At 44.9% G+C, this 27,079-nt stretch overlaps 1 protein-coding gene and 1 pseudogene across 2 annotated transcripts in view; both read left to right on the plus strand.

Moving 5' to 3' along the window:
* SDK1 (sidekick cell adhesion molecule 1) overlaps positions 1–7,420 on the plus strand; it is a 417,596-nt gene extending 410,176 nt beyond the window's left edge. For both annotated transcript variants that reach the window (XM_061992261.1, XM_061992262.1), the window contains exon 45: positions 1,103–7,420. In XM_061992261.1, the coding sequence (XP_061848245.1) occupies positions 1,103–1,375 (273 nt within the window). In that variant the 3' untranslated portion in view covers positions 1,376–7,420. The remainder of the gene's footprint in view (positions 1–1,102) is intronic.
* Positions 7,421–15,735: 8,315 nt separating this feature from the next.
* Positions 15,736–26,789, plus strand: LOC104563857 (cytochrome P450 3A12-like; annotated as a pseudogene).
* The last annotated feature ends 290 nt before the right edge of the window (positions 26,790–27,079 follow it).

The raw sequence follows: 27,079 nt of genomic DNA on the forward strand, positions 1-27,079 counted from the left end.
AAGAAATAAAAGCTTTTGCGCACTCATACCAGAGACTTTGAGAAAAGGCATGAGATCTGGAAATGACTGTGTAAACATTTGTGTGCTGCATGGGTCGTGATGGTTACTGGTGGGAAGAGAAGGAAAATGTGCTCTTGGATACCATTGGCCAAGGCTTTGCCCTGGTCTCTATACGCAGAGATGTCCAAGCCCTCCGTGATTCCTCCAGCTGTATCACAGCAATACTTCAGAGGACAGGCAGATGTACAAAGCTTATCTGAATACAGCTCCATAGAGCTCCTGCTCGATATCGGTATGAGCTTTCAAGCTATCCAGTCACCATGCATAAATGTTTCAGGGGTAAGATCGGCTCTGAACATGGGGATGTGCCTGAGCCATCCCAAGAAGGGAATCTCTCCTGTCTGACAGTTCTCCAGATTTGGCATTCTCTTTCTTCTGTGTGCCTCGTTGTATCACAAAGAATCAGCTGGAACATACAGATGGAGTTGTTCACCTGAAAAAAAACCCATCATTTTTATTTCTTCCCTTTCAGTGACAGACTAATTTTCAGTGCTTAACAGGATTTGCAAGCTCAATCCAGAGCAGCATGCAGGTGGCCTGCTCTGACCACCACAAACAGCACATCTGGCTAGCTTCAGTGTGTTTGCAGGGAAGACATTCTTTCTGTCCTTGCACTACAAGAAGGCGTATTCTCACTTGCAGTTGTAATTGCAGTCTTGTTGATTATATGATGGAAAGCTGTTGGTTCCTCTGTGATGTCTACACGCTTCCCTGCATCTTGTATCAGAATAGGAGCTCTGAGCTCCCACAGCATCCTACTGCAGTGATTTAACAGGGATCTCTCTGCATCTCTCATCACCAGCGTTCATCGGGGGACTCTCCCTTCAGCAGTAAAGCCTGGCTAAACCAGAGCACAATGGTTCTCTGCAATCCAGTGTGTATTACACTCTGGACTACAAACCATCCTACCCTAAAATTACAGCTTTTGTCAGCTAGTGAAGTTAAACTTGTCTCTAATTTCTTTTAGAGTGGAATTGAGCTAAAGCATAGCTGCTAGTGGCTGATTTTTCTAATTTGTTCTTTTTTTCCCCTGATGCTCTAGGCCACCGACTCAGATTATGAAGATGAGTTGCCAAAGCACTCCTTTGTGAACCATTACATGAGTGACCCCACATACTACAACTCGTGGAAGCGGCAGCAGAAAGGTGTGAAGCACCCAACATCCTACAGATACGAGGAATGCGCCGCCAGTGAGACAGAACCCTATTTCCAGACTGTCATCACAACACAGAGCTCAGGAGGGGTGTACACCCCAACGGGACAGCCTGCACCCGGCTCCCGGACTCCAGTGACAGGGTTCTCCTCCTTTGTCTGAGATGGGGCTGGAGGAGGCGGCCCAACTGCCAGAGGGACCCACAGCAGTGACTGTGTGTGCGTGACCGGTGCGGTGGACCTGTGGGTAGCTTCTCTATCAGGGTAGAAACAGATGGCAACGTGGATGAGGCTGGTTTGCTTTGGTTTGGTTTGGTTTGGTTGGGGTTTTTCTTTTTCTGAAGACAATCAACTCTAAAAATCTGGAGCTGAACTAGCTGAACCTTTGTTTAAAAAAAGAAAAAAGAAAAAAAAGGAATTCTGCAAAGTGATGATTTTAACCACTTGTGAATAGTAGGGGTTTTTTAACTGCTTTTTGTAACACTGCTTCAGGAAGCAGCTCCCACACCCTTCTCTTCCCTCTTTCTTTCTCTTCTCTCCTTCTTTCTCTCCTGTCCTTCTGTCCTTCTGTTCCCAAACAAGAAGGTGAATTCCCTGGGTGCAATGAGTGACTTCGTGATGTGATTTGAAGAGAAAACATAAAACCTCCCAGACTCCTTTTTCTTTCTTTTTCTCTACTCTTTTTTTCTTTTTTTTTATCCCCCCTGTCATCAAGGTCAAAAAGGAAAATATAGAAAAGGGAAAAAATTTTATGTGACAAGCAGACACACCTCCTCTCTCCTCATTGCTGCTCCCTACTTTAGGAACACTGGGTGATGAACTCAAGTTCAGAAGTGTCACTGTATCTGCTGTAGGTTCACTACTGGTGCATTTATACTGAATCACTGACTTGTTTGTCATTCTTGTTCAAATGGGACACGCTGCATTCTTTAAATATTCCAACTCCAGGGCCTTTGGATGAGGAGATGGCTCAAAAGAGCACCGTATGCAGCAGTGGGGGAAGCAAGTGGGAAAAATTCAGATGCAAGGTCAGTTTACTTTTGGTGTGGCTCTGATCCTCGCTCATGGACTACATGTGCCATTTGAATTGGTCATTTTAAGTCAAAGAATACAACCCAGCAAGCAGAGCAATTCTTCCATTAAGATTGCTGTGACAAGCTTCAGAGTCTACTAATTGATGAGGGTTTTGATCATCAACATTATCCTGCCCTGTCGATAGCAGCTGAGCATCCCTTGTCAGCCAGACTCTGCAGTGCTGCTTACTGGCCTGTAAAAAAGTGCATGGTAGCTGGATTCGTTTGATTTTCATTTTTTTTAGTACAAAGACATGTCACACAAACTGGGTGACTTTTGGTGTCCACAGGTGCCTTTTATTGATTCTTCAGCTTCATATCATGGAGAAGCAAGAAATGTCTCCAAATAAAGCTGACTAGGTTTTTCAAGCATTTACAGGGTCATGATTTACCTTGTGCACGTTTACATTCTGCTTTGTGCACTTGAAGCTACAGCCTTTGGAAAGAAGAGAGGGGATTTTTAGTTTGTTTTTCATCCTTTTGTACAGCTCCCTTTTTGTTTTCTCCTTTCCTTTCCTTTATCTGTCATATTTAGCAGTGAGTTGTTTACTCACAAGGAACTTGTCAGGAGTTTAAAGAATCCAAGTCCAGCCCTTGGAGCTAGAAGCAGTCCTGGATAACCAGGCTTTTTGCTGCAAGAGTTTGAAAAGTGAATTTGAAAGCAGACAAGTCTTTGCCACTCTGAGGTCTGGCATTTCCTCCCAGGTGAGCGTAGGTTAGCCAGAGAAACTGGTATACTGCCTCTTGCTAAACATCCTATTGGGGCATGGTGTGGGCACTGTTCCTGTTGCAAACTGTCCCTGTCCTCTCTGGAGGGATGCAGGACAGCTATGGCACTGGGCGGACACCTTCAAGGCAGTCTGTTGAAGTCAAGCTGGTGTTGATTATAGTGTCTGCCTGTTCCTATCCATGGGGGTTGGCTAGAAGCAGCCTGGTGGCACCTCAGTTGAACAGCTGAGGTCCAAGGGCAAGCTCAGCTCAGCAGTTGCCTTTCAGTGCCCCTTGGATGCACCAAATGATCTCAGAGCTGCTTTTACTCTTTGGCACTGCCTCTGAGCACTGCTGCTCTTGGTGTATACAGATTCTGGGTAGCTTTGGCACTGGATTGCTGTTCCTCTCCAAAGGCTGCAGAAAGAAAATGTTCAAAACCAAAAACTCCAGTGGGTGTGTTTAAGGGCTTTTGAGTTTGGGATAATGATCCACAGCTCATTAGATGGCAAGGGATATGCAAAGACACAGGCTTGAGCCAAAACCCTGTACGCCTTCCCGCTCTCTGCACCTGGATAGGATGTATGTGGGATGGAGAAGGGGTTCCAAAGAGGGTGACGTGGAGCTGACTGAGAAGAGGAATGCAAAGCAAACAAAAAACCCACTGCCTTCTGTGCACTTTGACTGTTCTCTTAAGCCATATGGACTTTGCTTTAATTACTGAACCGACAGCATTTGTTTGCAGTCTTGAGTTTTTTTGTTTCTTAGACAAAATTATCTACTTAACTTTCAGATTTGTTTTCTTTCTCCTTTGTTATTTCTTGCATCAAACTACAGATTTTTAAAACCTCAGTTTACATACATGTGACATAGTAATGCAATTGCTGTAGGAATTGCAATAGCATTTATCCAACAGGTATGAGAGGTAGTGCTACAGGAGGAGCCTTCCAAGGACCACTGAGGACTTAGGAATATAGATTAGTATAAAGCAGATTGAACACTGAAGAGTTTACTACAAAGGAAAGCATAGTGTCAGTAGCTCCGTATCTCCTGATACCAGATCTAAATTGGTGTAAGGTGCAGTGACTCCCAGGGGCTGATCTGATACCACACTGACCAAAAAAAGCAAGGAAACCATGGGGAATAAAAGCAAATGGGCTTTGTGGCCCCTACTCCCCTGAAGGACAACATGGGGAGCAGCACAATCGATAGAAAGCAAAGAGAAGAGACTATTCCTTTTTTTTTTTCTCAGAATCATCTGCAACAAAAAAGCCTGATCTTGCTGAGGACCTGCTGAGTTGGCTGTATTGCCTTTTTCCTCTGACTTCTGCTGAAATAACAGGTTAGATGTGATTCCTTTAGGACCTGTTGATCTGAGCAAAGGCATTTCTGTTCCATTGCTGTCCACACTATTCTTGTTCTTGGTTTGGTTTTGTTTTGTTTAGGAGTTGGCTTTTCTAACATGTGGGTTTATTTTACATAGGCAATTGCAGAGCATAGAAGTGTCCTGCCCTTATCACCCCAAAGATGAGCACAGGGTGTGTGTTCTGCTGCCCAGCATCTTGTATAGCTACATATATGATGCCTGTGCCTTCTTTGTTAGTATGTTGTTCTTGTAAATAGGATTAATGGGTAGATTTTATTTACCTCAGATATCAGGTAAATTGTTCTATCTGGAAGGAAACACTCCATCAGTTAGCAAGAAAACTCTCTTTCATAGCTGTACTCTTTGGGAATCGCAGCCTTGTAATATGACTTTTAAACATTAGTTGTCCTGTTACAATAACTTCACCTATCAAATCCACTTCTGTTCCATCTTCTTGTTTAGAACAGTCTTGAAAAAATGGAGGCTTATATTTAAAATGCCTTCTTAGGATACTTTATTTGTATTTATTTGCTTTCCCATGTTTCTCAGGTCTCTTGGTGGCTGTTAGTAAAACACAAAAACAGCATCACGAAATGACCAAGGGAGACATTTCAGGGAACAGTTTAATAGAAGCTCATTTTTCATGTAATAGCCATGGACATATCCAATTTCCTGCAGGAAAAAAGTGTCCAGGTCTTCACTCCCCTCCCAGGGCTGACACAACACTACCCACAACCACCAGCAATGCTCCCAGCACTCCGAATGACACTGAACTTCAGCTTGTCCTTATAATACATCATTTGCACAAGTGCATCTGTACTCTTCCAGCCCACTCTACTTAGAGCATTTTCTCCCCAAAAATCCATATCATGCATGATGTATCCCCCCACCATAGACCACACCCTTGGATGGAATATTTGCCATTCCCATCTTTTAATGCAATATTGCTGCATGACGAGTGCTGCTATTCAGGTGAGAGGGAACAGGAGGGGGCACTGTTTTGCTTTCATCAGTGATAGTCTCTTTTTCCCCAATCTAGGAGTTAACCGTGTGAAAACCCTTCTTGGGATGGGTAGGGAGAGCACAGAGCAAAGGGTTTCATCAGCACTTGCTAAAGGAATCACACTGTGGCCAGTGATCCCACTTTTGGAAGCAGGTGGCATTACTAAAGAGAAGATAAAAAAAAAAACCATACAGAAAAAGAAAATCATCCATTACCCAAAAGAATTCTTTTTTTTCCTCTTTTTTTTGAAGGTTAAAGCTAATGATGCTTTGCAGATTGGCCAACATGTCATTTTTCCTGCTTATACCCAGGTATCTGCCAGAAGCCATTGTAGCAATTGTTTAGAATAAATATCCAAGTCTGTCTTGACATGAGGATACATTTATCCTTGTCATTGCTTCCCTCAAGAAATCCATTGGGTTGTCCAAAGATTATCCAATCTGCTCTCTAAAAAGTTAGGAGAGTGAGCTGTTTATACATACAGAGCACTGATGTCTTCTCCCACTTTCTGTTTCCAGATAAGCAGAGCAACTTGTTTAAGAAAAATCCTTAAATCCTTAACAAGGAATTTATTGTTAAACTGAAAAACAAAACAAAACAGCACAAAGCTCAAAATCACACACCAAAAAACCCCCAGACCCCAAGAAATGTACCTTTTTCAGGAACATTAGAAATCTTGAAGTTCTAGAAATCTGTGACATGTAAGACTTGAGTATGATCTCAAGACCTCCTATCTTTAGTGATCTCTTTTATCATTAGAAATCAGAAGGGCACGTGCAATGAGGGGTTATATTTGGAGAGGAAAAGCCATCACAGAAGAGTCTAGATGGGCAGGTTGTACTGCAGACATTCATATAACTGGAGTTCCTGCTAGTTCACATTTTTTAGGTTGTTTTTATAAGTATTTGCCAGCATATGTGGAGTCCATACATGATCATGGCATTACCAGAAGTCAAGTGGGGAGAGATATAGAATCATTTAGATTGGAAAAGACCCTTAAGATCATCAAGCCCAACCATAAATTACCAAATTGTACATTGCTGTGGTGTTTACACGAAGCCACGTGCATGAGGATGTGGTTGTACAGTATCCATTGACACCTCCTTATGGAAGGCCACCCTTGAGCGCACCCTTGTTCACCCCAAGACTGAACATTTTGGGCTGGGCATGGGCCTTAGCTCCATCTGACAAGTCAAATCTTCAGTTCTTTGTAATTTTGTATTCCATTTCTTATCCACCACACCTCCACCCCTAGCCCTTCCAGGTAAATAAAGCTGGCTTGCACTTTGTGAAGGTGTAAAGTTTGCCACTCCCAGTAGTAGCCAGCCACAACCAATAAGCACACAGATGACACATGGGACAGGTGAGAAATGTTTGAACAAGGGGTGAAATACCATCCTGATGTGAGATTCAGGCTCTGAATCAGAATTTCATCTTCTCAAAGCTGCTACCTGACCGTTTTAAACAGCCCTGGAGCCTCAAGACTTGGCAGGAAATTCATTACTTTGATGTTGTTTGATCACTGTGCACTTCCTTGGGGCTTGAATCGATGGCTATATCGTAGTGTTTTCCCATTTATGTCCACTTCTTTAGATCTGGGAATGAAACCTTTCTTCTAACATGACATGATGGTGTTCTGCAGATGGGGCACCTGGGAGGTGCCACCAATACTCTGCTCCCTTGACGTCCTTAAGCTCCTGGGATCTGTAACAGTGCAATGGGAACTCTTGGGTAGCAGAAAAATGTAAGGATGTTGTATTATGGTGAGTTTGTAGCTGGTCACTTTGCCACACTTTGGATGAAGTCCATTCTCTGATTTGGTATCTGCCATCGGTTTAGGGGTAGGACCACCTTCCACAGCTGTGTGTTTGAGTTACCCTTCCGTGTACTACGGTTATTGGATCATTGCTTTTAATTCGATGTCTCCTTGGGAATTTGCCCTGGATTTTTGTCTCACACCTCTTGTTAGCCTCACCTTCACCACTCCACTATTTTATATGAGAAAGTTACTTCTTCTTTTGCAAACTTGCTTCTAATTAAAAGAAACCCTTTTTGAAACGTGTGTCCTTGGTACGTTCATTTTGGGAAGGGGAAATTTTCCAGACTATTCTGTTATTTTTGGCTTGAGTTTCTGGGTGCTTTGTGAGTATGTCAACAAGTTAACAGCTCAGGACAGTGAAAATATAACATAGGTTAAAATTCTTTGCTGTTAGTTCTGGACTGTAAAATCTTATAATCCTCCACTGCTGTTTAGCTAAAATGACACTCTTAAATATTGCCCACTCAAAATTTGATTAGCCTTAAATATTTTGGGGTTTTGTGGTGATAAACTTCCTTCAGATCCTTAATACTGGTGAGTCTTAAGCCCGTTCAGAAATGGAAAGCCATGGGGCCACCATTTTGTACACTTTCAGCCCTTCACAAATAATATTTGTCCTCCTCTGCAGCATTGTAGCAGCTGTTAATCAGTTCCCACAAATGTGCTGATGTTGGGGAGGTCAGGCCAGATCCCAGCTGGTGGAAATCAGGGCGGCTCTGTTATTCCAGGGTGATTGTTAGTGCTTTTTTACCAACTGAGCATCAGGCCTACAAATATAAACTAAACAGAGTCAGGTCAGCTACAGCTTTGGTGGGAGAAATGAGGGCGAGAAATCAATGTTTTCCAAGGAGGAGGGGGAGGCAATAAAGTCAAACTGCTAAGGAAAGAACTTGTATTCTCCTGCTCCTGAAAGGGATATTATAAATAATGCAATGTTGTATAAATACAGGCAGCCCTCTGCAGCTGGGAGCTTGTAGTATCCCAGAGGTATCAATGCACCTATTTTGAAGATGAAAATCCTCACGCCGTAGCATTTCATGAACGAGATGTTATTCTGCAAAATTGTCCTGAGACACAGAAGTGCTTTTTTGAGGTCACTCAGCTCTGAAGTGTGTCATGCTCCCACTTCCAGACCCTACCCATTTAGGGACATGTTTCCTCCACACACGTTTTTATAGTTGGGAGTGGAGCACAGACATAAACACGGGAGTGGATGGGAAATCTGCCATGGCATTTGTAGCCCAAACAACACCAGATAAAAAAGATTGGCATCCCCCTCTGCCCTGAACAGCACAAGCAATGGCTTGGCTGAATTCAGTAATCTGGGCTTTTATTACCGACCTTTTTTCTGCTATTTGTCTCATTTATTTCCTCTTCTTCCCTCTGCATTTTTGCTTCAGGGTTATTTCTTTTTCTCCTTGCTCCTTTTTCTTTTTTTTAAAGCTCATCTCTTGGTTCTGTTTTTGTTTTGGTTTGGTTTTTTTCTCTTCTCTTGCTTTGCCAATTATTTTTATTTCAAACCTACATTTCCCACAAAAATCAAAAGGAACTTTATCTGAACACATGTTTTTATGGGGATTTTGTTCATTTTCACTGTGCCCCAAGAACAGGAGTCTTTTTGCTTTCCTGTCTTGTTTCTTTAGAAATGCAGGGCACGTTCCTCTAAGCCAAGACAACTTCTCAGGCTGGTAGAGACCTTCATTAAGTAGGCAATCGGCATGTTCATCACTGTTCCTTAATGAGTTAGGATAATCCAAAGTCAGATGATTCTGACGTGTGAAGTCATGCTGCCAGGTTTTACAAGACAAATTTCTCAGCAGGACTGAAACTGGTGAAGTCATTTGCAGGATTCTACACCTATATATGGAGAAACAAGCAAACTGCAAACTATCGGTGCCTGACAGACACCACAGTACCTCAGAGGATGAAGCAACCAATGCCTGTAATTCATTCAAAGGTCCTTCCCTGCATTTGCGCAACTTCTCGGGAGGATTTGGTGCATCATTCCTGCTGATCTGGTTTGGGTAGGCACCCTTAAAAAAGCAAGAGTACACACAGTGGCAAAGGCGTGGGCCTGTTCTTCGCCCTGAGCCTTGATAATCTGAGTTCATGTAAATATGTGCACAAGGGTGCACTAAACAGACGGTACAGATAAGGCTAAAAGGCAACTCTGAAACAAAACATGTGTAATATAGCCTGGGGCCTCATGCCAAGAATGATAAAATGCCTTACAAACGCAGATGACCTCACCACAGCCCAATCAAATTGGGAAGGATTAATGAGTTTCTCCTTTGGCAAGAGGAAATTGAGGCACAGGCCAGATTGGCCTGTGGAACAAGCCACAGTTTGTGTGCCTGATATCAGTGTGCCCAAGTGGCTTCAACCGCAAATGTCCCCAGCACAGGGTGAAGAAAACACGTCTTTCTTACCAAACAGCAGGATGAGTTACTTTTAGGTCTCTATAAACTGTCTGTTTTCCAGTACTATCATTCTTACCCTGCCAGGGGAACATGACTGACCTAATTAGAGTCTAATCCCAACAGTACAAGACTCAACTTGTAAATACAAACTTTTGGGGTTTTATTTGGGTTTTTTTCAATGTATGTACAAGTGCATCTGATTGGTATGAACACCTCAGAGGTGGGGGGCAGGGAAGGAACAGGCAGTTGGAGTCCTTGGAGAAGCAGAGCTATGGAAATTTGAGATGAAGCAGGGCAAATTTCCAGATTGATTTATGAGACTGTGACTTAATCTGCTGCAAGACTGTATCCTTTGGGATTAAACCTCACATAACCTGATGAAAATTAGGAAATGTTTTACCCCGCCACCATGGAAAAGACTGGTAGAGGAGGGGTTCAATATTTTAATCCTTCATCCAGCAAAAAAAGATCCAGGGTGAACAATGAGGACACTTTCATTGATCTATCACTGTCATCCCACCACAGAAGAAATTATAGGTGAGAATAATATGCTCATTTTCAATTAAATCAGCTTCAGGAAGTAAGTAAGGGTTAATCCAACCAGCCTAATGCTTGGCTGTAGTTGCTGTAGAAAAATCCTCCCACTGAGGTTGAGTGAGAAGCCTCCAGCCATACCTGCTAGGATTCTCAGAAGAGCCTGTGCCCAGACATGTTCAGGATGGTTCACATCCAGCACTCACTGAGAGGGAGTCCACGATGCTGAATGAATCACCAGCCAAACAGCTCCATCCCTGCTCTTGGTCTGTGCACACAATGTGCCTGGAAAAAACAACTAGAGCCCAGGTACTGAGCAATTGGCCAAACTCTGCCCTTGGGGCAGTGGTGCTGCCCTGAGCACTAGGCCTGGATCACGTTGATCTTGGATCTAAAATGAATGACACCCACAGGAGTGGTTTTAACACATGGGCTCATGAGATAGGGGGAAGGTTGGAGGTAAGGGGATTACAGTAGAGTGTGCTGTATGTCACATATTTAAAGTTATTGTCTTCAGGTTTGTGTCATAATTTTTGGGGGTTGGACTTCTGATTTAGAAGCAGCTCAACAGAAATTGAGGTCATTGCATAGGGGGCAATGCCACTTCACTTTCTGGAAAGTGCTGGTTGCTCTATTAAGTAAGCCCCAGCTAGCAGCTGGGAGGTCTGCAAAGACAGAGAAATTCTTCTCTAGTACAATATGAGTTGGGAAAAGGAGATGCTATCTTTGAAGGAGTTAGTGTCTGAGTGCACATGGAGTGTAAACAGCACTGCACCCTCTCTGCTTTCCATAATTGGTTTTATACTGTAAAACTGGCTGTGGCTTATAATTTTCCAGCCTTGCTCGAAATTAGAGGAGTGAAAGGAAGATGGGTTTCAGCTGTCATCGCTTCAGGAGCATTCAGCAGTGTTGCTGGATGAAAGCAGCAATGTGGTGTTTTTGCTCTGCAGAGATCTCAGAAATGCCCAGGCATGAAGCACTGTGTGGTTTCAGGCTCGGTGAGAAGAAAGGCAGAAACCTGTGCCAGCCCTCGGTCATTCCCTGGCTGTTGGAGCTCTTGGAGGAAGTTGTACATCTGGTGCTTTCCCATTTAGTCCTTTCAAGAGGCTCGTTTGAGAACAAGGTTTGTAAGGAAGAGCCAGAAATAAACAGCTCATGATCCCATTTGTGGGACAAGAGGAACATAAGAGGAGAATTGTTAAAGATGGGACAATCAGTGAATAAAAGCCTGGTTTTTAGCAAGGCTGACATCTTGTTACGTCTATTAGAAGACTCTTGAGTGTTACAGCATGATGTTTTCCATAGCATGTGGAGAAAAGGAAAACTTTTGAGCCTATAATAGAACAACTACAGAAGAAGACTAAGATGAAGGAGAAGGTGTCTCCTGGGGATGGTCTTCTACCTGGTAGTCTGCAGCCAGGCAGGACATCTCTCCCCTTGGCCTCCTTCACTGTCCAGCCACACAGTGGTAATAGAACCTCTCCTCTGGGGTGGATTCAGTATTTTAGTAGTTTTTGTACCTCTGTCTCTCCTGGAGTTTTAACAAACAGAAGGGGTTTTCATTTGTCAGCCCTGCTCCTCTAAAGTTCAGCATGGAAGTTTAATATCATCTTCTATGCCCCATCAATTTGGTCATTGGTTCCCCAGTTGCTCTAAGACCTGTTGTCCCATTTTTAACACTCAGTGACTACGGCCAGATATCACAGCTCAAATCCCCTTCTGTTTGTGTTAACCATGGTGACCATCACCTCTTGAATTCTGACATATCCACTTTGCTTGGTCACTTGTTCCTTCTCAGTGTGGAGAAGTGCAGGGTGCTGGCTGCAGCAGAAGGGCTCTGTGCTCCAGGTAACAAAAACACAGGGAAGGTATCCAATGCGTGAAAGCCGAGCACCCTGCCACTGCTGAGATAAGAGCGGTAGATACCGTGAGAGTTAGTAGCGAGCCAAGATTGTTGCTGGGGTGGTGTGGCAGCAGCAAACACACCAGGAACCTTTGTAACACTTCAAGCTCTTTAGAGTCCTTGGGTTTTCTGATGAAGAAGGAAAACAGTGGAACTGTGTTGGTGTCAATAAAGAGGGGCTGAGGCCATGTCTGAGCATGACCTGGAGGATGAAGTTCCTTTTGGACCACTCTGAGTCCTCCACAGGTACAGATGATTAACCCTGGAGACATCACTAGAGCTGTAAACCATCTCTATCTTCTAATATGTAACTATGCCTGTAGCTCAGTGCATCAGAGGTCACTGGTCATATTACTCTTGTCAATGGGGTCTAATAGCTCTCTCAGAGACAGTTCCTATTAAATAAGTTGTTATCTGTAATGAGACAGTGGGAGGAAATGACAGTTTTGTCAAAAAGATGAAATTAGAAGGAGCATTGTTGTAATTTTTCACTTGTTTTAATGCATCTCCTGCATGAGCACTCATGGTTCCTTTTTTCGGTACCATCAGACATTTTCCCTGGGTCATCAGCCCTGGACAGACAAGAGCTGCATAGCCTAAACTTGGGCAACTTTCTTCATTTTCTTTTTTTTTACCAGGTGCTGGGATGCCATGTCAGCCTCACCCACAGTACTGTTGTGTGTTTTGCTTGCCCACAGTGCTAAAACTCTTCATATGTTGTCAGGAAACATGATCTGGAGAGTTTTCCCCTCTGCTTTGTCCCTCATGGGTGCCATTTCAGTGATATTCGCATTTAAAAAGTAGCCTCAGTAAGTACCTTCTACCATCACATTTGGCCTAAAGGGCTCCATAAGTATAAAACTATGACTTTAACATATTCAATTTGTATAAAATTACAGCACAAGTGTTCCAGGTGGCCCCACCTGCAGCATTGAATTGTCTTAGCAATTTTCCTTGGGAGATGGACTTCTTATCAACTATGATTTTCTCAATCTGTGGAGCTAGGGAGACAAGAGTATTTTGAGAGATATGCAAAAAAAAAACCCAAAACAAAACCGAGGTAAATAAGGTGTTTGAAGAGGTTCCCCAGCCACACATGTACCCTCCAGGAGCCCTGAGTGGGAACATCTCCATTGCAGGCAGACACGTGTACCCCTCCAAGCATCTCTCACTGTAGGGTCACGAGGACATTAGCAGAGCGTGTTGCTGCCAGAAGAGAAGCGTTTCTGATGTGAAATAGGTCAGGGGGACAGTGTTATTGACCTCCCTCAGCTGCGTGACAGAGCATTGCAAGTTTGGTTGGGCTCTGCATCCTTAAGAGCGTCACCTCTAGATCGGTAGATTGCTCACACTCAGACCTCTTCTGGAAATAATTCCTTGCATGTGAAGCTGCTGCAGAGTTTATTTACTTTTTTTGAGAGGTAGCTAACATCCTTGTTCTCCTCTGAAGTCTGGCTTTGCCTCACTTTCTGTCTGAAAGTGAAGAAAATACTGAACCACAAACCCACTTCCCACTGAGAAATCACACTGACTGTTAGCAGAGGTTATTGGAAAATCAAAGAATTTGTGTGAGGGAAGAAATGCAGCTAATCCCAGCCAGGGAGTTGCTGCCCCAGTCCCTGGTTTCTCCTCCTGCCTCTCATCAGAGTTCTTGATGTCCTTCTGGTATGGGACCCCGCAAGGGGCAGAACTGGCCTTTGGATGCAGTGATAAAGGATAACTCCTGGGGTATGGTTGCTTCAAAGTGTTTTATACGGGGGAAAGCCCATGAAATGGAGAATAAGGTTCCTGTCGCAGCACGCTGCCAGGGTTCAGCTCTTCAGAGCAGCCTGGGGAAGCAGAAATCAGGCTCACACTTCCATAAACCAGTTAATTGGCTACTGCCAGCCACAGATTATGTGAATCATCGAGCACATCACAGCCGAGGGGATGTCTGAGAGGCTGTCCTAACAAAAAAAAAAGGTAGCACTGCCACTCAGCTTTTCCACGTAGGTGTGGAGGTGACCTGAGACTCACTGGCAGCTCAGCACACAGTGCATGTGTCTTATGAGGCAAAATAAATGTTTGGGCAACAGCAAAAAATGCCACTGGCCTGTGGGCACAGCCACACACAATCTGCCTGCATTGACTGACACATAATTGCAGAAGCACTTGGTTTTCTTCAAGGCTAAGTGTGCCAAAGGCAGAAGAGCCTGGTGCAGGGCAACATGTACACATGGAGCCCTTGGCTGTCTCTCATCTGCCCTCAGCTATGCAGCTACTGGTGGGCTCAGGGAACAAAGGGAAAGGGATCACACTGGACTGCACTTAGGTAAGATTTGTGTCCCTCCCCAATGCTATAGGGACAAAGGAGACTATGTCTTGACTCATCCCCACAGCCACCCACCAGCATGGGGAGTTTGCATATGCCATAGCTAAACTGTCCAGAGGCTCCACTGCATAGTCTGCCTGTACACATAATGTATTTTCCCTGTTTATCTGGTAGAAAGCAGCCGGCTGAGGGGGATTGTCTGGCAGGGGGGAACACTGATCTTCCTAGTCATATAACAATAGTCATCTCATGCAACCCTGCAAAAATGCAGGGCAAGAAGGAAAAGGGAACTCATCTCTCCAGGGCCTGGCTGGGGACCAATGGTGCTGGTAGTGCTGGCTGACCTTCTTTTGAGCACAGTGCTCTCCGTTCTAGCAGACTGTTGGGTTCTCAACATCTCTTGCCCACATGCTCACGTCCCGGTGGCTTGCAGGGGCTTGATCCACAGGTGGGCAAGCCAGCAATATGTGCGTTGTAAGGTGGAACTCACACTGGCTCAGGTGCAGTGAGTATGAGGTCCAGAGGGCCTTGCCTGAAGATAGTTGGCCTCTTTTCAGCTTAGACCAACATTTTTCAGCTGTCTCCTCCAACCCCATCCCTCCTGGACCCTACATAACAGGTGCAGGTGGGATAAGTTACATGGGGATTACAAGGAGGGAAGCACAAAAGAAGGTACAGTTGTGCTGCTAAAACCCCCAGTGGAGCTGGGAAAAGGGACAGAAGCAGTTCCTTGGTTATCTCCCTCAATAAATACAGAGATAAAGCTACCAAAAGCAAGACTGGCCAAGGTAAGAGAGAGCAAGCCTGGTTCAGCACAGCTGCTGCTGCAGGAATAGGTCCCAACAGCCCCCCCGAAGCTCATGGCTTTGGAGCTAGAGGTAGGTGAAAGGATTAAGGAATTTTATGTTCTTTTCCTCTTGTAAGACCTGCCCTTTCAGATATTTCCAATCTCAAGAGGTGTGAAGCTAGGCATCTCACCAACATCCCCATCCAAGGAGGAACCTGCCCACGGGTTAAAATTTGAGCAAGAAAGCAAAGAATCACAGAATCATTTCAGGTGGAGGAGACCTTTAAGATCAAGTCCAGTCTTTGTCCCAGCCCTACCAATCACTAGAGCATTTCCCTAAGTGCAACATCCAATCTTCTTTTAAACACCTCCAGGGATGGTGACTCCACCACTTCCCTGGGCAACCCCTTCTTTCCCTTTCAGGAAAGAAACTCCTCCTCATATCCAGCCTGGACCTCCCCTGGCACAGCTTGAGGCTGCTTCCTCTTGTTGACAACTCTTCCTCCTGTGTCATATGAGCTGGCTATGGCTAAAAGCTGGGGAAGAAAAACTGGGGCTTCACAGGTGATAGATTTTCTCAGGGCAGGCTGAGAGATGTGATGGATCTTCTGCCAAACTTTTCTTTTGCCACTTGGCTTCTTGTCATCATTTTCCTCAGCCTCCTGGTCCTATAAGAAGAAGCTGGTCCCCATAGGAGGAGGACTCTGTGCCTGCTGTGGAGGAGGGTCTGGGGTCTGCACCCTTGCTAAGAAGTGCCCAAGTACATGAGTTAGTGTTAAAAACGGACCTTGTCCCCCTTTGTTACCCCCGGGGCAGAGCCAAGGGCTATGGAAGGAGCTGTGAAGCTCCCAGTGCCCTCTGGAAGGAAAAGAGGAAGGGAAGGAGGAGGCTGGGATGGATGAGGAGGAAAGTAAAGAGGCTACTTGGGGTTTGTTGTTTTGTTTTGGTTTTCTACTTTTCTCAGCAACTGCAAAAGAACTAACTTCCACAGCTCTAACTGCAGAGGGACAGGGTGTCCTTGGGCTCTGGGAGCAGAATAGGGGGTGATGGCTATGTTTGCACATGAGCTCGTGCCAGCAGCAGCCCCATTTAAATAGTTGTGTTGGCAAAATTGCCCTTTTGCTTATGTCACTCAGGGGAGCTGTAGTGAGCTATACAGGCAAAAACTTAATTTTGCTGTTGTAATTTATGTCCTTTCTCAGCTGCTGAGGCTCTACTGCCTGAGCAGCGTGGCAAGTCTCTGCAAAGACAAACACAAGGGCAGGTCCCAGCTGGAGAACATAATCTCTCTGAGTCTTCTCTTCAGTTGCTTGTGTCACAGTTGTCTGACCTGGGGAATTAAACAAGGCCCCTAAAGGAAAACCTGAGGCACCCAGGTACACTGTGCTTGCCTAGGCTGGGCTGCTGCTCCTTTCAGCCCTTGTCTTGCATCAAAATATACCCTGAATTATCTGATACCCCAAGTGATCCTGCATTTATTGCCAGGGTTGAAGATCCTCTGCAGGTCTGCTGCTACTGTGTTCTCTGGGTGACAATCTGTTTAATCTTCAATTTATTTAAGCTGTTCACTGTGCTCAGGATGAAGAATTCTATCTTCTTCTTGCATAAATGCATCTCACATATTCTTTGGCAGCTATGGGATATGGTCCTTCCAGGCCTTCGAGAAGCTGGGCATTCCCAGGCCACGGCCTCTGCTGTTTCTGGGAACTTTCCTGTAGTACAGGCACATGAGTAGCTGCCTTACATTCTTACTTGTACCTTCAGCTACTTTTCCCATCCTTTGGGCATCTCTTTCCTATGCCTTTGATTCAGAAACCAGGTAGGAAGCTCTTTGGACACACAGAGAACACAAAAATTCACACCAGAACGAGGTGTGATGTGTTTTTCAACTACTTTGTCATTTATTAGTTTCTCCCTGGATTTCTACCTGCTCCTCAGCAGCTGAAGTTCTGTTGGAAACAAAGAAAAAAAAAATATTGGAGAGAAGCCTGAGAATGCTAATTTCTGACAACTGCATGTTTCTTTGTGCTTTGTGTCCTCTCCATGAGGAGGTTAAATTAGCCCCAGCAATGCCCCATACAGCTGCTTGCTTTCGGCCAGCCTGAAGACTAAACCAGGTTAAAAGACTTCTAAATAAAACTCAAGTATTACCAAGTTATCAAACCTTATCAAATAACTAGGTAGTAGCTAGTCCCAGGTAATTCACTGCAAATACAGAACAAAATGTATTAGTTTGAATGAAAGAGTTGTTTTAACTTGTGTTTTCTGTGCACAGAGCATGCATACTACCAGTTTAGTTAATGTACAGTGAATGTTCTGTGTCCTGTAAGTTTCATCCTTGGATACAACATCAGTTAAAACTTTAATGGAAACAAAGCAAAACACAAGGAAAAAGCTATCACCACTCCAGTTCAGTAACTGCAGCAGATCTCATGAGGACAAGGCAGTAGCAGCTCTCACTTGTTGAGCTGAAGATGAAAGCACACCCTGGGATCTAGTTCTGCCTGCTAACTCTGCTCACACTAAAATTGTGTGCCCTGTCATACCTTGTCTTTAGCTCAGGTTGGATAGTGGAAGTTGAAAGTGCCCTTTTTTCTTTTCTTTTTTCCCCTCTGCTCTCTTTTTTCCCTTCAGTACAAATGTCCCCTAAGTGTCTATGTGACTCTTAAGAGCTACCATGCATCCCTCAACCTCTGCCACTCTCAGTGGGTCTGTGAGATGCCCCACATTGCCAACTGTGACTTGCTTTGATCACTCTTCCCTGGCAAAGTGTTCATTTCTCCTTTCTTCTTTTGCAGGGAGTCCTGAATTTTGATCAGGTGTGCTTTGAAAAGTATGGTAGAATCTGGGGGTGAGTTTCTTTCACGCAGAACAAAACTGCCTGTTTGGGGTGCTCTGTATCCTTAAAACAGAAGGGGAAAAGACACGTTGCCACCATGTCTCAGGACTGTTATTTCAGCAGTGACAACTTGGAAAAATCCAGGTTCACCACTGTGAAAGTCTCCAGCCATCTCTCCAAGGCTTCTCTCCCACTGGGAGTTCATTATGGTGCAGGGCTGGGATGGTGGTGGCCAGTTTGTGGGGTTATTTGTTTGCATAAGCTTTGAAAATAACCTCCACTGCTTGGTGTCAAACTGAGCCTCATGCCTTTGAAGCTGCTCTTCTGCCTGTCTTGGGCAGAAAGCAAGCTGCAGGCTGCTGCCGTGTTTTTCATCTTGCTCCCTGCTTCTCCCAGAGCCGGAACACGAGATACCTTTCAACCCACCTCCCTGCTCTTAGCACAGCTCTGGTTTTGTGTAGGGGCCTCTCATCATGCTTCTATTGAGAACCTCTCAAACTGAAGCAAAATGACTGTGCAAAAAATACAAAAAAAAGTTAAAAAAGAAGTCCTGGGAGGCTTCCTGAAATGTAGTGCATATTTTTTGAAAGATTAAATGTTCTCAAGCCTCTTTAAGATAGCAGCTTCCCATGACTGTGGCCCAAGGCTTCCTGCCCTTTAGCCCACACCGTGGCTTTTAAGTTTTTCTGTCTCTGATGATTGGCAAATGGAGGAGACAGATGTGCTTTTCCCCTCTCATTGCCTCGTAGGCCAGGCAGGGAAATCTCTTTCCCCTCACAGGTAGGCTCTTCAGTGTAGAGTTATTGACTCCAGCTAACAGTCACAGAAACCCAGCTCAGACAGCCCAAGTGCAGGGAATCAATGTCACAGCAAAAGCTGCCTTTTATCTAAACCCACACTGCTTTGGCAACTCTTTAATACCACAGACAACTGCTAGAAATGCTCATGCTCTCTGTGTTCGGCACTTTCTTTCCCTTTCTCCTGTTTTATTACATGATAAAACAGTTTCAGCCTCATCCCTTCAGTTGTTTTGTCAGAGGGGACTCAGCTGGCCCAAATCCTCTGGGCTCTGGGAGTCAATGTGCATGTCTGTGCTCACAGGCAAAGCAAGCTGCTTTTGCTCCAGCTGACCATAAGCCATGGACTGACCATGGGTTTCTCTTGGCTTAGGATTTTTGACAGCAGGCAGCCTCTGTTGGCTGTTTTGAACGCCATCTTCATAAAAAACATCCTGGTAAAAGAGTGTTATACCCTTTTTAATAATCATTGAGTAGATATAGAGTCTCAGGCTTTGCTTTCCAGAACAGAGCACACATAGCAAGAAAGAAAGAGTTTCCTCTTGGTTTCTACTCTCCTCCTCTGAACCCTTCAGCAGTTGCTCTCCGTGGTGCCCCAGTTTATGGATGGTACCAATAACAAAACTCTACTAGGAAGGTGTAGGGGCTTCTCTGGCTGGGACATCAGCCTGGCTCAATCCTGGAGCTGATGTCATTTATGGCTCTTAGCCTAGGTTTTTAACCCTGAGAAAAAATGGCAGGGTAATGCCACTGGGGAAACACTGGAAAATATAATGATAGTTACTATCAAATCAGGACAGGACCTGCTTTGTTAGGATTTTGCACTGAATCCTTGATTAAAAGAGATTCTCTCTCTCAACAATTATTCCTAGATAAGTTCTTATTCACTACTCTGATTGGGTTTATCCTGTTCACTCTCTTCTCTACCTAGCATTTTTGGAGCCTACAGTGTGGATGTGGTGACTAGCACTTCTTTCAGCATGAACATTGATTCCATGAGCAACCCCAGTGATCCCTTTGTTACCAACATTAAGAAATTTCTCAAATTCAGTTTCCTACACCCCATTTTTGTATTATTAGGTATGATACACTTCATCTCACACAGCCCTAAATCATTGCCAGAGGTGGTGACTACCTGCATTTGAGTCCTCTTGGCCGTACAGGAGATCTGTAACAGATCTGTAGAACCATTTCTCAAGGAAACCACAGTCAAGATTCGTATAGCCCACATGTGTCTTTGCAGCACAAACACTGTTTGCAGAGATGTGATGGGGAGGTGCTGTGTCGAAGAGTGCTGTGCTTAGTGAGGCATTGTGGCTGTATGTGGCTGTGGTATATAGAGGAGATTCTCAAGTGCTATTGCATGCCAGCCATGATTAGGTAAAAAGGTAACTGAAGGCAATAAAAAGCAATTTCTTGGGTGAGAGTCCAGATTTATCCCTCTCCTTTCTATACTTTGCACCACATTTTAGTTTCTCAAGGACCTCTACTCTAAAATATGTTGTTCTTTTATCTCCTTTTAGTGTTGCTCCCCTTCGTTATCCCAGTGCTGGAAAAGATGAATATGATTCTGTTACCCTCAAAGGTCATAGACTTCTTCAAGGATGTCTTCATAAAAATGAAGAAGGAACAAGAAAAAGTCAGCATCATGGTGAGTGCAGCCCAGATGGCCTTCTGTCTTCACTGTACCTTCTGAGTGCAGGAAGGACCTGGTGGCATCTTCAGAAGCTGTGGTGTGTCACGTACTCTCCATAACAGCTCTCAGCATGTCAAACTAGGGCAGTGGTTATGGCACCAGGGCAGCAATTATGTCCCTGTACTCAGCACTGGTGAGGCCACATCTAGAATACTGTGTTCAATTTTGAGTCCCTCACTACAGCAAAGACACTGAGGTGCTGGAGCATGTCCAGAGACAGACAATGGAGCTGGGGAAGGGTCTGGAGCACAGATCTGACGAGGAGCAGCTGAGGGAACTGGGGGTGTTCAGTCTGGAGGAGACTGAGGGAAGACATGATCACTCTCTACAGCTACCTGACAGGAGGTTGTAGTGAGGCAACAGTTAGTCTTTCCTCCCAGGTAATGAGCATTAGGACAAGAGGAAATGGCCACAAGTTGCACCAGGGGAGGTTTAGATTGGAGACTAGGAAAAGATTTTTCACTGAGAAGGTTGTTAGACACTGTCCCAGGCTGCCCAGGGGGATGGTGGATTCCCCATCAATGGAGATATTGCAAAGCCGTGTAGCTGAGGTGCTGAGGGACGTGGGTTAGTGGTGGCCTTGGCAGTGAAGGTGAGTGGTTGGACTTGATGGTCCTAAAGGTCTTTTCTAACCAAAATGATTCTATGATTAAACCTGGGGAGGACCAGAAATATGCCCTTCCTGGGTTTCCACATGGGGAAAATATCTGTGTTCGTAGAAGGTCTCCAGTCTGCACCTCAGCATGCATTGAAGCTGTGAGCTGGGAAGGGAGCAGATGTACCAGTGCTTCTGCTGCACAAGGTTTCCTCCTCCCCATACACATCTTCTCTGACTGCCTCTGTATCTCCCCAGGACCAAGTTGATTTCCTGCAGCTCATGGTTGACTCGCAGTCCTCACATGACAGCTCCAAGTCTGCTGAGACCAACTCATACAAATGTATGTCTTGAGAACTGGCAGGAGGCAGAGTAGTTCCTCGTGCAGTCAAATGAGTGAAGTAGGAGAGGATTTTAGCCACGAATCCTATGGGAGATTCAAGGTCTCAGCAGTGTGGCCATAATGATGCATATCACATATCAGCTATGTTTTATTATATCCCATTTCCTGGGATAAATCCTGAGGTCTCTTTGTGCAACAAAGAGCAAGCAGAGTAACTATCTACTTTTTCCCATTCCTGATTTTATCTTCTCTGAGGGCCAGTGCTGTTGGCTGTGTTTCACAAAGCACACAGCCTGCATGTACCTTGCTCATCTGTGTGCTCCTCTGTGTTCCTCATCCTGCATGCACAAATTTAGAAGACGGGCTCAGCCAAGGCATAGTCCCAGTTCATCAACCTCAGTCAAGGCAGGATGCTTGTAAACTCCTGAGGTGCCAGGCCAGGCTATCTGCACGGCACCCTGTGCTGCAGCCTGCATCCTGGCAGTGCTTGGATGCTACTGCAGTACCAACATTAAATCTTGTGTTGTCTTTATTACCACTGCCACATTATGCTCAGGGCTACTAATCCCTCAGCAGCTCAAGGCTCTCGTGGCTTAGAGGAGCTGCCAGACATCTCTTGATCTCTAACTTCTCCTGGCACGTGCCCTTTTTTAATTTATGCCCAGGGGCACAGTCCCAGAAGATAGCAGAGACTCTGAACAGGCATCAAGCTGCACTCAGCTTGATTCTGTTCTTAAAGAAAGCAACATTAACACTGCTGATCTTGACAGAGTTTTCTGGCTATGCAAGTGCCAGATGCACCCCTTTGTGGTACCAGAGGGTTAGCTGGATGTTTCCTTTACTGACTGTTATGTAGTTAACGATAGTTACTGACAAATGAGGGCAGGATCTGCTATGCTGGGACTCTGCACTGAGTCCTAAATCCTACTGAGAGCCGTATAACAATATAACACTTAACTGCAAAGTGTTACCTAGATTGACAAGTGGGATCCTGAATTCCCAAGGGTTAATCACTGCAGTTTTCAGCTTCTTGCATGTGTTTTTATGTCTCTTTTCAGCATTAAGCAATGAGGAGATTCTGGCCCAGGCTCTTTTCTTCATCTTTGCAGGTTATGAGACCACTAACTCCACTCTCAGCTACATAGCACATAACCTGGCCACCCATCCTAACGTGCAGCAGCAGCTCCAGGATGGGATCGATGTGAACCTGCCCAACAAGGTGAAGGTGGGTGAGGAGATGCTGGGTTGTTCTCACCTGTGCCTTGCAGGCCCTGAGCCAAGAGCCGGGTTGGAAACAAAAACAAGGTGGAGGAGGTGCTGTCACTGAGATTTCCCCTCCTCTGGTCTGTGATGTCTGAAGGGGAAGCACTGTGGGGGTGTTGGGGTGGAGGTTGAGGTCCTGTGTTCAATGCCATTCTGCTTCTTCTGCCTAGGCTGCTCCCATATACAGTACCATCATGCAGATGGAGCATCTGGATATGGTGCTGAGTGAGTCCCTCCAGCTCTTCCCCACCGGGGGCCAGATTGAGAGGGTTTGCAAGAAGACAGCAGAGCTCAGTGGTGTGACTATTCCAAAGGGCATGGTGATGGTGATCCCAACCTACGTGCTGGATCGTGACCCAGGGTACTGGCCCGAGCCAGAGGAGTTCAGGCCTGAGAGGTGAGGGAGGAATAGCTGCATGCTCGACCTCAGCCCTGGCAATGGAAATGGCAGCGAAAGTGGGGAGTGCATGATTATAACATTTAAATTAGGCATTTATCATTGTCTGACATCTAGTCCCGGCATTACCGTGAGGGGAGTTTTATGATCTACATCCATAAACTGTGCATGGAATTTAATTAACTGCATTGAAGAGAGCGACAGTGAGAGCAGCTTCCAGCAGCTGTAACACTGAAGGGTTTATGGCCAGATATTAAAACAAGAGCCACTGGGTGACTGGCACAATGCCGTGCAAATCAGCAGTGGAAGGGCAAAGATGGACAGGAAATAAAACTTAATTTTTCAGCTTCAGCTATGAAACAATCCTTGCTTTGTAGTCTCTGTCAGACCCTGCAAAATGAGGCAACAGACCAAGGCAGACTCTTAGGAGTCCACTGGGACTTCTAGTCTTCAGGTGGCCACAAAGTTGGTTCAGAGTGAACAGGACAAGACTGTACCCTCACTCCAGGAGTTGAAATACTCCTGGAAGCCAACCATGGTGTGAGGATATGGTGACCTTTAGCACAAAACATGGCAGCAGTGTCAGTGTTAGAGGGGCAGATGAGTGAAATCTGAAAGTGGAAACCAGCTGTGGACCGTTTTGGTCACCTTGTGTTGAACACAGAAGGAACCACCTGAATGGTGGCAATGGGCAGGTCGCACCCGTTGCTCCAGTAGCTGTAGTTGACAAATTGGGCAGGGGTAGTTGAACAGGAGCTCTTTAAGGATCACTTGTCTTGCTGGGAGTTCATCAGAGGGATGTGCTGCTGTCTCAGTAGCAAGATACTTCACTGCTGACTTAGCATGTCTGAGGTTGTACCTGGACCTCATGGAATGGGAATGGAAAGGTTTCTGACATGAAAACTAACTGATCACTAAGAAGTATTACTGAAAAAGCTCAGTGGCAAATTTCTCTGTGAAGCTGATTGTTCTTCCCTGTTTTTCATGATAAGGAGAGGAATAGATGGCATGTCTCAAAAGCAACCCTCCCTTTAGTCACACAGGGGAACAACGTCTTTGTGTTCACTCAGTCCTTTGATCTAAAGGGAAGACATGCAGCCATACACCTGTGTGGTTTAGGGTTTGAAATCTGGGTTCAGTTTTTGAGCTGAGAGGAACTCTGAGAAAAGAGTAGATATGACACCCATTAGCATGTCTCAGGTACTCTCTGTTGACCTGATACATCAGGAGATGCACAACCAACTCCAAGCAGTAGGATAAAAGTGGAGGCATAAAGTATCTATTGAGACAGAAGTAAGGAACCTAGCTGTGTTCCTGGGAAAACATATGAGCATAAAAAGCTTTTGCCTTCCCAGACTCCTCATCACTTCAGGTCTGAAAACTGACACATGCTGGAACAGTAGCTCTTTAACTTTTTAGCTCTTTTTTTTTTTCCTTTTGTAATCAGGTTCAGTAAAGAGAAAAAGAAGACTATTGACCCCTACACCTTCCTGCCATTTGGGGCTGGCCTCAGGAACTGCATAGGAATGAGGTTTGCTCTCCTCATTGTCGCCTACAGTTGTCTTGTTTCAAAACTTCTCATTGAGAACCTGCAAAAACACTCTGGTGAGGATATGGGATGACAGGTTTCTTCATCTGTCCTTTAGTCCCTCTGAGATGGCCCTGCACACTCTCCTTTGCCTACGTCTTGGAACACACATGCACATTAGGTCACTCTCTTTTCTGAGGAGTTCAGAGGCCATTAGCTTCAGGACCACTGAACCTTGTCTGCAGACTTGGGTCTTACAACCTCACGCAGAGATCAGTGAGGAAGATTTCACTGTGGATGATAGAGGCATAAGTGAATAACTGTATTTAAATCTTAAATGGTTCATGACAAGTTACTGACAAATTTTTTTAAGTCTCTACAGAAGGAAAATTAATTTATTGATGGAACATCAGGCTGAAATATCTGAAGTCCTGTGCTTCTGTTTGGATGCACTGAAGCTGTGGGGTGCTCACTCCCATGGTACACTGCCAGTCTGCCTTGACCTGGCTTAAGACACTACTCCAGAAAGCAGAAAGAATTTCTCCCCAGCCCACCCAGCCTGCTCCAAAGAAGTGCTTTGCAGCACAAACATGGCAATTCTCTGTGAGAGATCCCAAGACACTAAAATCCATCCCTTATGGACCACTGGGCAGTCTCTACAATGTAATAATTCAACTGCAAGATGAGGCTGTTTGACATAAAGTAAATGTGGTGGCCATCGGAAATTACATGTCAAGAAAGCCGTCTTGAAAACGTGGCAACTCCCTATGACTCAAGGACAGATAGCACTCTGTTTGGTGTTAGCTTCCAACCCTGACCCAGCTTTCACCATTGATAGCCACTAAAAGCTGTGCCATTAATACATTTCATTCAGGAGGCAAGCCTGGGAAATCAGAGCAGAGTGAGTGTATTCAAAGGACATTTGTTGTAAGTAACAGAAAAATCCTTATTAAGTTATTACTTGGCAAGGGTGCTCAGCTGGAATCTCTGCAGATTCAGATTGCAACTCAACTAGTAACCTGGAGGTGAAAGACTGTAATAGTCCATTAACAATGCAGTGACCTATCCACCCTCCCTGAAGTCTAATGACATTTTCCTAGTCCTCTGCAATCCATAAAATTGATTCTTTTTATAACTGCCTTTAATTAAAAGGAGACAAGTTAAATATGTATTGTATTATTGGTGCCCATAGGTTTATGGGGCTCTTTCAGCCCTTTTTTCTGCAGAAGATGTCATGTACATCAGACCAGAGTGGGAGGGAAAAACTTGTGCCAAAACATCCCTTTGGGATATATATATATATGGAAGCTGCAGCCTCCTCTCACACCTCCACTGATGGCACATTGGGCTCTGTGCCACATTGCTTATCCTTCCTAAAACAAAGCTTACTGGGATATGGGGATTTTAATGTAGCTTGTAGGGCTAGGAGTGTCTGGCCCTTATCCTGATGGGGAGGAGGAGAGCTGGAATACAGGCAGCATCCAGTTGATGGAAGAGACTTAGTAAAACACTCTTTCCTCCTCTGCAAGTTGACACCCTCTAACACCAGTTTTAAATGTTGTTTTTCATGAGATTTCCAGCCCACTCAAAGGGAGCCTGTCACTTTTCTTTGTGAGGGTGCTTTTTCTTTGGCCCTCAGTCTGAGTAGCAGTCTTGGTTTTGCTCTTCCTGGAAAGCTTGTAGCTCCTCCAGCTCCCATTATGGCCAAGCTCCCATTAACACTGACATGCTCCAGCCTTAAACAAAATGCCACTGCGTGCCTCTCTTTGGCTGCTGCTCCCTGGATGGATTTTGGCTCTCTTACCCTCCATATGCAGCCTGTTGATCAATGCACTGAGTTCTTCCTACCGTGCCACGTGAAAGCTAGAATTCACTAACCAGTTAATTCAAGAGCCGAGCACTATTATATCCCAGCTCACAGCTGTTTTGCATGAGCGACAGTGATCATCCTGCTAAAAATACATCTGCAAGTTACAAAACTAATTGAAAACAAGAGATGGCTGACTGTGGGCTGTAGGGGTCCTGTCAGTGTCGTGACTGTCCTTTTTGCCAGGTTACATGGCTACTTCGGTGTTTGTTGGCTTTTTTTTCTCCTGATCAAGATCCTGCTGGACACAAAAGGTTTCATACAACCATCTGAAAAAGTGAAGGAAGATCAGAGACTCTTGTTTGATGGTGCCTCCTCTAATTTTTGAGAGGAGGCTTAGATTGATGCACACACTGTAGAAAGGCCACTGATGCAAACACCCATTTAACAACAGGATATACAGGGTCTGGCCCAGCATAATTACGTGAGCATTATCCTAATGAAACTGAGCCCCAGATCCTGCTGTCTCACATCACAATAGGCATTTTGTAAGACCGTCTCCACTCGAGTTATTTGGGCTTTTTTTTTCTCTCCCTCTGAAGAGGCACTTTTCTAAGCAATTTGATTCCAGACACTGTCAGTCTCTTCTGGCAGTGTAATTTAAATCAAGATGGGGAG

The sequence above is a fragment of the Colius striatus genome, chromosome 3 (assembly GCF_028858725.1).
Source record: "Colius striatus isolate bColStr4 chromosome 3, bColStr4.1.hap1, whole genome shotgun sequence".
NCBI lineage: Eukaryota > Metazoa > Chordata > Aves > Coliiformes > Coliidae > Colius > Colius striatus.